The 12,955-nt window shown below is 41.8% G+C and overlaps 1 protein-coding gene across 1 annotated transcript; it reads left to right on the forward strand.

Moving 5' to 3' along the window:
* Positions 1 to 834: 834 nt before the first annotated feature.
* On the forward strand, positions 835 to 2,305 carry tp53rk (TP53 regulating kinase; the record flags this gene model as incomplete). Its single annotated transcript, XM_079218626.1, has 2 exons — positions 835 to 1,057; positions 1,717 to 2,305. 2 exons carry the CDS (start codon positions 835 to 837, stop codon positions 2,196 to 2,198), a joined length of 705 nt encoding a protein of 234 aa, XP_079074752.1. The 3' UTR covers positions 2,199 to 2,305.
* Positions 2,306 to 12,955: the final 10,650 nt, after the last annotated feature.

Here is a 12,955-nt window from a genome sequence, read left to right on the forward strand (position 1 = left end):
CAGGAAGTCGGAGCTACGTGGCAGCGGTGTCAAGTTGCAGGAGGAGAAAGTTGATGGCGAAGTTTTGACGCCAGAGGTCGACTTCTGTCTCCCTGTTCCCGGAAGGAGAGGAGCAGAGAGAAGCCTGGTTCATGACTAATGCACGAGACACAGATGAGGTTCAGGGACTTGCATTAATGATTTGTGGTGTTTGTGCATCTAACTGTATGAGGACTATCACACTGACTACCGCTTGATGTTGTGTATGTGGAATGTAGGCTAACTCATTTAAATATGAAACTGTTAACTGTTATATTGCTGTTAGTGTATCAAACCCCTGTACCAGCTCATAAGACCAATATACAGCTAACCTAGATAGATAATATATTATTACAACAGCCCTGCCATACATGTTAACATCAGCAGTGTTATAATATAGTTAGTTTTTAAAGCGTTTCTGCCATCCAATATGAATCATATAATTATATATAATATAATAATTAGAAAGAAACACCTACAGCTGACATTAAACAAAATTAACAACTTCCTAAAACATGAAATCGATACTTTATACAACATTAAATGGCATTTTTTATTTATTTTGGTATGTCAAGTAAACTGTCAAGTCTACATAAAAGTGGGTGGACAGGTTACAAAGAGATGGTTCCGGTAAGAAGTAGTAAAACTAGTAAAACCTTGTTTCGCTTGGCCATGTCAGTGGACATCTCCCTCTGTGGTGGGTGTGTGTTTCTCTGGTGGCCGCTAGGTGGCAGCATGTAGGCGCTGAGCAGAGGAAGCAGGAGGACAGCAGGCAGAAGAAGACGAAGAAGAAGAAGAAGAAGAGCGGAAGTAAACATGGCCCAGGAAAAGAGCATGGCGGTCCCAGACTTCCTCAGTAACGCAGAGCTTTTAAAACAAGGAGCAGAAGCTCGGGTGTACCGGGTGGAGTTTCTGGGGAAGCCGACTATTGTGAAGGAAAGGTTTAAGAAGCGCTACAGGCACGCGCTGCTGGACGAGAAGCTCACGCACCGGAGGACGGTGCAGGAGGTCCGCTCCATCCTGCGCTGCCGGAGAGCAGGCAAGTTCAACAGCAGCTGGTCTGGACCTAAATCTATCAGATTTTTATTTATTTATTTTAACCTTTATTTAACCAGGAGAGTCCCATTGAGATTGCAAATCTCTTTTTCGAGGGAGACCTGGCCAAGACAGGCAGCAGCATAAAAACACATAGTTAAAGATAGAAAACACAGAACAAGACAAGTTAAAAGACACTAAAAGCTAAGAGACAGTGACGTAGCAGAGTCAAGACAGAGGTCTGATACCATTTATAGCATTTGTAAGCCCTCGCAGCCTCTCTACTCAGCCATTTACCAGGTGTCGTGGGTGAAGTCCTTGAGGGTTCAGGGTTTCAGGTCTTGGGGGATACTTTGGGATTGAGCCACAGTCCTCTGTCGCTTCGTATCACATTATAAGTCAGCCCACTTCTTCATTCCAATCAAATCAAGTAACTATATTGTTTGTTTTTAGAGATGTACATCTTCAGTGGTAACCATTGAGCCACAGACAGAGAGGAGGAGTTAGGAAGTATTTAGAGGAACACCAACACGTGGTTGTTTTTTGTCTTTTCATGAGATTTATTGCTCTAGAATAGTGTCATCCTCATCATTTGATACCAGAAAATGCAGGTTGTTGTATATTCATTGCCCAACATACAACTCTCCTTCAACTCTTCCTCAGGCATATCTGCCCCTGTAGTCTACTTTGTGGACTACGCCTACCACTGTATTTTTTTGGAGGAAATCACGGGTTCCTCGACGGTGCGCGATCACATCGCCTCCACTCGGCTGTCTGATTGTACCAAGGATCTGGGGTGGCTGGCTGAGAGGATGGGTCAGATCCTGGCCAAAATGCACGACGAGGACGTCGTCCACGGGGACCTGACCACCTCCAACATGCTGCTGAGACCTGGCCTGGAGGACAGGGAGTCCGAGCTGTTCCTCATCGACTTCGGCCTGAGCTACATCTCTGCCCTGCCGGAGGATAAGGGGGTGGACTTGTACGTGCTCGAGAAGGCCTTCCTCAGCACCCACCCGAACACGGAGGCTATGTTCGAAAGGCTGCTGAAGAGCTACGCGGCCGCGTCGAAGAAGTCCTCAGCGGTCATCAAAAAGCTGGAGGAGGTCCGGTTGAGAGGGAGGAAGAGGTCGATGGTGGGATGATGATCCGTGCTGTGTTCAGGGACAAGCTTCTCTGGAAATTATGTTTCTGAAATGACGTTATAATAACAAAGTTATTTTGAGAAAGAAAAGTGTAATAAATGTTCTCTTAGAAGGCCGATATAATAAAAAGATGGATTTTGTAAAAGTGTATTTGTATAGTTGCCATAAACACAACAATACTTGTTTATATGGGATAGCAAATGTCATTGTACCCTGTCATACAAGCTCATCTACAGTATGCTATAAAATATGAAAAAGGTCATCAAATATATTATGTCATGAAAATGTCATAAAACTATCATATTATAGTCATACACATATACTATATCATGCCAAAATAAGGTAATCAGAATGTCATAAAAATGCCATTAAAAGGTGTCATAGTAAAAGTTTGCCATGCAAATATACTCAAATAGCAAAGTATAATATGTCATTCAAATGTCATACAAATATCATAGTATAGTATAGTACGCTATTAAAACGTCTGAGGATTCTGCGGATGGTCTGGACTAGGGGTCAGCAACCTTTTCGTATCCAAAGAGCCATTTTTCTTTTTCCACCAAAAAAAAAATTGTCTGGGTCCGCAAAACTTATTTGATATCACAGCTTCTGAAGTTTTATAGATAGTCATATTATATATACAAAAAACTATAGTTTGCTGTATTTATGAAATTATAGAACAAGAATAAAGACTTTTTTTTTTTACATTGTATTGCTATTTTACCTGTTTATAACTATCAAACAAAAAATAGTCATGTGTCGGCTACATTAAGGTTAATTAAAAACACAACTATGCAGACCTTCATTACTATCTATATTTGTGGCTCATGTGGTAGAGTGTTAGTTTAACTGCAAAGTAGCAGGTTTGATACCTACTACTACATTTATTTTTATTCTCATTGACCCAATATCACCTAAAACTCCAAGATAAGAGGAATTCCCTTTAAAAGTTTTTCCACTGGGCAAAAATAAATAAATAAAGTTCTCTTTTTTTGTGTGTCAAAGCCTCAGGAAGCCACAACAGACGGGCTAAAGTGGACTAACCTTCATATATGACTGCAGTCCAGCCAGCCTCCACCTCAAAGTTCCAGTGAACGTTATAGTCAATACGTCTCTAAATACAGATACATTGATAAATTACACTAAATGAATGAGTGAAAAATGATGAGGACAGGCTTCTGGGAGGCCGAATGGTTCTCGTGGACTGTGACTAATGTCTGCGTTCGGATTTGGTCTGGGAGCCTTCGTAGTGTCGTCATCCCCCCAACTCTCCCAATTGTTCCTGTCACCTTCATAATGTGGCCTCCCGAAGTGTCCTCGGAGTCTCAACCACAGCCTCACGAACAGGTAGTATTATATATTGTTTCAGTAAACTGTTACGTTTATAGTCTTCAAAAAGATACCCTTAAATAATGTGACAGAGAGGATAAGCGATGAAATTGTTTATTTCCTAGTTAGTCAACACGCGAACAAAACCAGTTAATAAAAAAAACAGTTCATCTCGAACCCCCCCTTTTTGAAAATGGGAACCACCACCCCGGTCTGCCAGTCCATGTGACACATAGAAAAGGCGTGTCAGTCAAGACAGCTCAACAATGTCCAGCGAATTTTGAATTGCATCTTCATTCTGGTCACATGACATCTATTGCTTCTGTCCATCCGGGGAGAGGGATCCTCCTCTGTTGCTCTCCCTCAGGTTTCTTCCCTTTTTTCCCTGTGAAAGGGTTTTTACGATGTGAGGTCCCGGGACAGGGATGTTATGTGTACAGATTGTAAAGCCCTCTGGGGCAAATTTGTATTTGTGATGTTGGGCTATATAAAATAAACTGTTTAGAAACTATTAAAAAAAACTATAAATTCATGCATTCATAGTATTCAACACCTGCAATAAATGTAACTGAATTATCTTGGTGACTTTTCGTCAGATTATTGGCTCACCAGTACTCATAACTTCACATGTGCTACTGGGAGCAAATGAGTCCCACTAACAGTATTTCTGCAGGGTGCATGGACACGAGGTCAGAGTCCAGGGGGAGGTCCGTTTGAACAAAAAGCAGCGAGCAACCAGGTGAATGTTTACCTGCCCAGCCCCACGCTATGTGACACAAGCAGGCGACGCTCAGTCCAGGGAATCTCTTCGAAGTCTGTGAACACGTTCGGCCGAAACTGTGTGCCAAAGTTTGCCTCCGTCGCTTTGCTATGTTCTGACGACAGGACATCAATCCACATGGAGCACCTCCGGAGCATAACAATGATGATTAAAGTCGTAGTTATCGTTTTGCACTGTAGAGGTACGTGTCATGCACTTTTTCCTCATTGTTCCAGTGTGAAGTTGTAAAGGAAAGCTCAGTGTTTGTCTTTTGCACAATTTATTGTATTGTTTTTGCAAACTTGTCTCCGCTTTCAGGCAATTTATTTTGGTATATATATATATATATATATATATATATATATATATATATATATATGATATAACTATGAACCCGAGCCAGCTCTAACTATGAACCTGAGCCGGTCCTAACTATGCTCGTTATCAAAGAGGACAGTCTTAAGTCTGCTCTTAAATGTGGTGACTGTGTCTGCAAGTGAAAGCAGTAGAGGAGCTCGACAGCTGAAGGCTCTGGATCCCATCCTACTTTAATAATCCCTTCTGCCTTTTTCAGGTTCCTCAGCCGACAGGAGGATCAGTGTCTTGGTGGATGCAGAGGTGACTCTCAGCTGCCTTTTCGACAAACTGCCCAAGCTGGCAGAGTGGAGCGCTCTGACCATCGAGTGGAACGTGGTGGATAAGCATGCTGAGAAGAGCGTTGTGTACACTTTTGAGGACGGCAGGGCGCACGTGAGCAGAGATGGCTCTGTGGTGGACAGAATGCAGTTGCTAGAGGGCGATGCGTCTCTGCAGCTTCGTAACGTGACCGTGGCGGATGGAGGGCTGTACACCTGCAGAATCATCACACCTGTGGTCTACACGGAGACCACCTTGCTGGAAGTGCTGGGTATTCCCCTGTCTGTTTCTACCGCTTCTCATCTGTGTCTCATATCCAGCTCAACTTAGTGATTTGGAAACACTGTCAGAGGTTTGGTTAGAATTTTTCCTAATCAGCCAGGAAAATAAAAATTAGATATCATCGAGAAATTATCTTATTTATCACTGAGAAAGGTTAGACAAAAGTCATACTCTTTTCAATAGCACAAGGCTGCCACTTCTCCTCCTAATGTTTAAGAACCCTGGCAATCATTGTAGTTGCATATAAGATTACATTTTCTTTCTTTTTTTACAAATCAATGAATGAAAGGAGTAGTTCACATAGGGAAATTGGCTTAATTTATTTTGCAAAGAAAGTTATGAGAAAATTGATGTCACACTCACGTCTTTACGGTTAACATGAAGCTACAGTTATCAAACTCGTTAGCTTAGCTTAGCACATACACTAGCAACAGGGGGAATCAGTTAGTCTGGCTCGGTCAAAACACAGCAAATCCTTTGACGCTTTCAAAGTTCCCCCATTGCTAGTCTTTATGCTAAGCTAAACTAACTACTTGTTGGCTGTGGCTTCATATTTCGTGTACAGGACAATGTGAAACACAATATTGACAATTATCACTGTATGAAGTTGTGAAGGCAAACATACAAGCAAACCGTTGCTTGTACATCGTTGTGTTTCTAAAAGCCCACTCCTCTTTTAGCTCTGTGTTGGTCTCCACCAAACCTCTGGCTCTTTAGCTGATTTGCTTCGTTACAGTTATGTCTACCAGGGAAGCTAGTAGCTAGCTGCTGTGTCATGTCATTAAGAGCAGTGCAGCAGAAGTGTTCTGCGCTGTGAGAATGATGGATCAAACAAAGGAACCTCATACACATTTTTGTTTTGTGTCCTAATACACCACAGATATGGGAGAGAGTTCATTTAGTCTGTTTTTCGCTGCCCAGCCTTGACGAGTCTAGTGTGGAAAGTTTGATGGCATATTTAGCTAGCAGTGGTAGCGTGATAGTTGTGTAACAAATACAGTGCATTGCATAGTGGTGGTTAACAAAATATATCACAAAGCTGGATAACTATGCTGTCAAATCTTTAATTTGGGTAATACTTTTTTAAAATAGAGCTGTATTGCATTCATCAATCACTCATTTATTTGCTAATTCCCTACGAAGTTAGCACTTCCTGTGTCACAGTGCAAAACAATGTATACAAAGTGTGCCGCAAAAGTCAACAATTTTCAACGAAGTTGAGGCAAAGACAGCAGAGATCACAAATGGTCTCTGAGGAATGAAGGGACTTCCGGTTGACTCGCATAAGAGCTATGAGGAATCGAGGTGTGACACGCTACCAAAAAACATGCAGCCTTTAACGTCTTGTTTTTTAACCTCTTCCTCAGCTCGGCCTTCGGTGTCGCTCCCGGAAACGGCGGCGGTGACGGAGGGGGAGGAGAAGTTGATACAGTGTGAAATCGCAGGCTTCTATCCAGAGAAACTGGCGGTGACATGGCACGTTCAAAATGGCTCCCAAGCCGTCCACGCGGGCGCCAGCCTCCTCTCCCGCGTCTGCACCGAAATGTCCACTCGCAATCCCGATGGCACCTACAGTATCCGCAGTGGCATCACGCTGCACTCCTCGGCCGTGAAGGATGGAGAGATGCGCATCATCTGCCAAGTGGAGCACCAGACCTTCAGCTGGCCGTACAACAGATCTGTTACGCTGACGGTTCAGGGTGGGTTTCCATTCTGTCTGTCATCCACTACACTCTGAATTAAAGTCATTATCCATAAGGAATTACGTAATTCCTATGTAATCTGGCTCTCTCGAATCCATTCCCCCTGCAGCTCCGTCACAGCCCCTTTACAGTGCTGTCACACTGATAGCTGTCACCAGTGTCATCAGTCTGCTGCTGGTCACTTCTGTCATTGGAGGCGCTCTACTTCTCTACACCTATTTTTGTCAGGGTACGTCTGTAATGTGAACAAAGTGCATTTTGTTTTATTGAAACTATTTTTTTAATACTTACAGTGAGACTAACTAACAGTAGTTGTTTGAAGTGAGCAGATGTGATGTAAATGGGATGCAGATCACATATTCACTGTATACTTGTTCAGCACGACAGGTTGTCTGCTGAAAGATCTTAATCTGAATTCTTGAGAATGCGGCAATTTCATCAAATTCAATATTTTCCACTGTTATGACCTCTGTTATGATACATTCTCACTCCCAACTCATATAATACAACTTAATGCTTTACGCAACCCTCTAGTCAGGTTTCGCTTGTTACATGCATACATTCAAAATTGGTTGTCTTAGTTTCTAGTGTACTTGGTTAAGTTTAAGGATGCTACGTAAGTTACGCAAAAAAAGTAAATAACATACAGCAAGTCAACATTGGTTATAAGACACGACAAGTGGTCTCCTGGGTGAATTTATTGTGCTTAGTACAAACCAAGGAAGAACTCATTACATGTTTGGTGCACATCCTATTGACGTGGATGATAAACAGTGGAGGTAGGGCATTGCCTTGGTGGAGGGCTGCAATCTCCCCCCGTCCCAGTTATGGATAGTACTAATTGTTCCAGAACAAGTAGAGGTGTAATATTGCTAATTTACTTCAAATCTTGTTTTTGTCTTCTAACCGGATCACACCCAACAGAGATGCAGTGTGGGGGATTTAGAGTTGACACAAACTTTACATTTTCAACCAGAGTGAAACATTCCTTTTTCCACCAGTTGTGAAGATACTCAAAAAAACAAGGACTACAATACAAAATGCTGCCCTGTAGTGCTACCGGTGGCCATCAAGTGGTACTTCAATCCACTATTTTTATTTTATTTTTTCTTGTTCTTTTATATTAGGACAAATGAAGTGAAAGCCTTGAATTTGTCATAATATTTGTATAGATATTTGTTTGAATCATAATTATTATGAAGAAAAAATCTGAATGAAGAAAACAACAACATTTACATTTATATCTCCCTCCACAGCTCCACCAAGTGTTTCTGAAATCATCCAGCCCGGCATCGCATATGCTGAGGTGCCGACCGCCCTCAAATGCATCGTCCGAGGAGCCAGACAGCGGGAGGTCAAGGTGAAGTGGTTTAAATTAAGAAGCGGCGCCGACCCGGTGTTCCAGTCCGAATGTGTTTCTCTGTTGGCCGGTGAGGAACTGAGCGAACGGGCTTGTGTCCAGTCGGACGGCACACGCCACACATCGGTCCTGACTGTGTGTCTGACCGTGGACGAAGACCGGACCGAGTACCAGTGTGTGGTGCTGTGCAGGGGCAAGAGCTTCAGCAGAAAGACAACCGTCCGGGTAAAAGGTGGGAGACTGTAGCGCCAGGAGCATACTGTACTCACATCACCCTATTATGTTCAGGAGAGATCACTTGATGTTGAACTGTTGCATAATATGTGTCATATTTGACCCCCTGACCTTTTGTAGTGCGTTCATCAGGTCAAACCTTCCCTTAGATTAACACTTAGCTCCACTGTGAGGGATTTTGCAAACTTTGTGCCAGAGTTCCATACATTTGCTGTGGATATTTGCCGTCCCACAGGGAGGAATCCTATTGTATTTTGGTGACCTCTTGACCTTTTATCTAGTTTACCATTAGCCCAGATTTCCCACCGAACCCTCTTGATTTTAATGACCCTACGGCCTTCCTCTGGCACAACCCTCACAACAAACTTGACATCTTTCTGTCTAATCTCTGTCAATATCAACATATTCAGTATGTTTTTGTCCTTGTCAGTATTGTGGTAGTGCATTTTAACTCATCCTGAGTAATTAAGGAGCAGTGGGCAACTGGGGGTTCAGTGTCTTGCTCAAGGACACTTCAACATGCAAACTATGGGGAGACCAGGGATTGAACCAGCGACCTTGAGGTTTCAGGACGACCACCCAAATGAGATTATATTAGAAATTGAAAGACAAGTCTGTAACTTTACCAGATCCATTATCTTTATATTACACTAGTTATCTCTGGGAAGACCAACCAGAAATGCTTTGTGATATTTTTCTGCCAATGGAACACATGGCGGTATGTTCTGTATTGTTATAATCTCCTCCAGTGAAGGACTCTTTTATGATTTAACACAACTGTCTCTGTCTCTCCTCTCTCTCCCCCCCCCCCCCACACACACACACGCACGCACTCACACACTTCCAGTGGAGCCGTCTTTCCTCCAGATCTCCAGCATCCCACAGATCCCCAAGGTGGAGTGGCTGCTGGTCCTCTGCTGCCGGGTGGAGAACTTCTACCCCCGGCACATCGACCTGGAGTGGTCCAGGAGCGACGGGGAGCCGGTCCGCACCAGCACGCACTTCGGACCTTTCTCCGACCACAGCCCCCTCTACAGCGTGTGGAGTGAGATTCATCTGCACATGGCCAGAGAGGACGAGCGGGCCGTCTACACCTGCCGGGTTTACCACTCCAGCTTCCCTGCTCCGGGATACAAAGACGTCCTGTACCACATCAACACTCAAGGTAGCCGCGCCAAATGTGGAAAGGAAAAGATAGGACAACACGTTTTGTCTTATTTATTATTTTCTTGAAGCAATGTCTTTTTTTCTGGCCCCTCTATCACTTTGTTGCCTCTCTGGTTAATGTCCTGCTTGTCTGGTCCGTGAGGTTTGGTCCTCTTTGCAGGTTTGTTGTGGATTGTAATAATGGATTTTATGGTGCTCCATTAGATCATGTGACACTTGGATTGCACACAGTTGGACTTTATTGAACTAAATATGTGACTTCTGAAGGTAATTGGTGGCTCCAGATCTTATTGAGGGGCTTCATAACCAAGGAGTCAAATACATACACCCAACACTTTTCACTTTTTTATTTATTTTTTGTGTAGGTCAATTACATAATATCCCAATAAAAATATTTTTTTTATCCAGGTTATAATCCAACCAAACAAAAACTCCAAGGGGATGTGAATACCTTTGCAAGGCACTATACATCGAATGTGACAACTTAGTTTCATGCTTGTTGAACAGGAACTGCTCCTGATGTGATGTTCATCGACTGCGAGCCGCCGTGTCCTCTGGCGAATGAGGAGTGTACGCTGCACCTGTGCATCAGAGACTTCTGCCCCGAGGACGTGGAAGTGACTTGGACTAAAGACGGAGAGAAGGTTCTCTCCGGCGTCTTCAACACTCCCCCGAGCCTGAACATCAACGGCCTCTACTCCATGTTCAGTTTTCTCAAACTCACCCCCAAAGAGGACGACCGGGGCTCTGAGTTCAGGTGCCTGGTGGTCCACAGCGCACAGATGGAGCCGGAGGAGCGGCTCTTCACGCTGCCTGCTGCCCACAGCCTGCGTCTGAGGGGCGGCTGCTGAGGTCCTCACATGGAAACTCTTGTATTTCATGCTACGGTGGTTCAATCTGTAGATCAGTGGAGATAAACCAGAGTTTGGACATTAATAAAGACATCTGGCCCAGTCGTTACTGTCCACCTCCTGATGGGCAGCATGCAGTGGCTCTGCGTCTGTTGTAAACCTACATTTAAATTACCTGTTTCCATAGCACCAAGTATCAGAAACTGTAGTACCTTTATGTTATTTAAACAAAATGAAAGGTAGGACATCAGAGAAATACAACATAAACATAAAGCACATTTTCATTATTGAAACAGGAGTAGTTGTTTGCATTTTTGTGTCCATAATTCTTTTAAATCAAACTTCAAAAACTTCCCTTGAAGGTTATTGGTCCTTTGGATTTACAGACTCCAAATGGCTGTCTGACTCTTTCAGTAACGGAAAACCATCCTTGAAACGCCGGCAAAGTCTGCTGAGTCCAAGGTCCAGTTCATTCCCACGGTAATGATGAAAAAGTACTTATTGTTGTACTTTCACTGTAATTATTACAAATCTAAGGTGTATACTATATGTATATATATAATATATGTGTGTAATTTTGCAGTGTCTATTTTCACATATTGTATTTTATTTTAGGGACACTTTTGGGGTTACAAACAGTTACAAATCTAACAATTTCCTTTGAAGTTGCCTGGAAATAAAAATGTAATTTGGCATTTTATGTGATAAAACGGCTCCATCGTAAATATTCACTCATTATTAATGTATTACTGGACACTGTAATCTCCTTTATGTTAACTTGTGAGCCAGCTTGTCGGTAAACTTCACATGTGTTGAGCTGACTAAAAGACTTGAGGTCACAATAGTAACTCACTGGGCATTATGCTTTGTGTCAAATTTTCTTAAATACAATTGTTGTAGGAAATTGTCAAAGTTTAATATCTCACCTCTATGCATATAAGTTCTCATGTCCTCTGTGACACATTTCATTCAACACGTTGTGACTTTTTTCTCGCACACAGTGTGAGAATGGAGAATGAATATCCTCATACTTCACACGAATGGGATTCAATGTGAAAAATGTATAAAAGACTGTACAAAATACTGTGATCACTTATTTATGCACTGTTGTTTCCCTCTGACCAAACACATAGCATGTTATTGTAAGGATTTACACAGAGGACATGCTGATAATAATAATAATAATAATAATGATAAACTGATAGTTCATCAGTGGAATGTAACATTTACTCAAGAAGCTTCTGTACGTGAATACAAATGTGAGATACTTGCACTTGTTTTCTGTTTCATACTACTGTATACTTCTATTCATTTATTTCATAGCTTTAGCACCAAGCATAGACTGAATCAAATAGGGACGTAGTAAAACCAATTATCATTGGAGAATTTTCAGATGCTAATCCCTGAACACGAAAACGAGTCTCGAAGTCGAGGATATTTGAATGTGTTTTTGTTTCGATGCTTGAAATAAAGTCTGTGGTTGACGAGCCGTAGAGATTTTAACGTATGCATCTTAATAAAAAGGTGCTTCCTACAAGACCGTGGAGATGTTTCATAGTCTTTATACTTCTGCCGATTGCATTCAAGCTTAAAAAAATCATAAAGTGACGTTCATCTGTGAAGATTATGTTGCTGAACAAAACATGTCAGTATCATAAATGTTCGTTTGTCACAGATTTAATTTTCAGCAATAATCCAAAATCTAAGACAAATCCCATTGTCTGTTTGAGGGAATCAGTGCGACGCCAACTTCCTGGTTAGTCTACAGAAATACATCAGCTGCAGCTCTCTAGTGCATGTTTTTGTAAATTGTGGTGGAATTTAATAATTAATTAATTGAATAACTAAAGCCTTTGTGAATTTAAAATCTCTTTATCACTGTAGTTTGTACACTGTGAATATGTGGAAACACTGCATTGAGTTATTGTTTGAAGGGATCATTACCAAATGATCTTTTTAAACATGAAACAACGACTACATATAATTGTTTGACTTATACAATGACACTCTGATAAACACGAGGCATGTTGCACCAGCTCATTTATTGGTCTTGAGTTTAGCACAGAGAGTCAAAGCAAACAATAACTGAAAATCTAAACAGAAACTGCAGAAGCAAATACTGACGACAGAAAATCACTTTGGCATTTGGTCAGCGTTTGTATCACATAGTTTGATTCATATTCTTAAACATATTTAACCATTCAATAAGCATTACCAGACATTTCTTAAAAAACTTCATTCTTAGAGTTTAAAAAAGATAACATAATATCTCTGCAAGTAAAATAATAATACACATAAAAACTATTACATACTATTTGGAGTCATACAATGATGCACAGAGAATAATAATATCATCGCTCATATCATATTAGATTGTGTGTGTGTCCAGTGCAGATATATTTTAAAACCTGAAACTATCACATCTCACCTTTACC

The sequence above is a fragment of the Taurulus bubalis genome (assembly GCF_910589615.1).
Source record: "Taurulus bubalis genome assembly, chromosome: 5".
NCBI lineage: Eukaryota > Metazoa > Chordata > Actinopteri > Perciformes > Cottidae > Taurulus > Taurulus bubalis.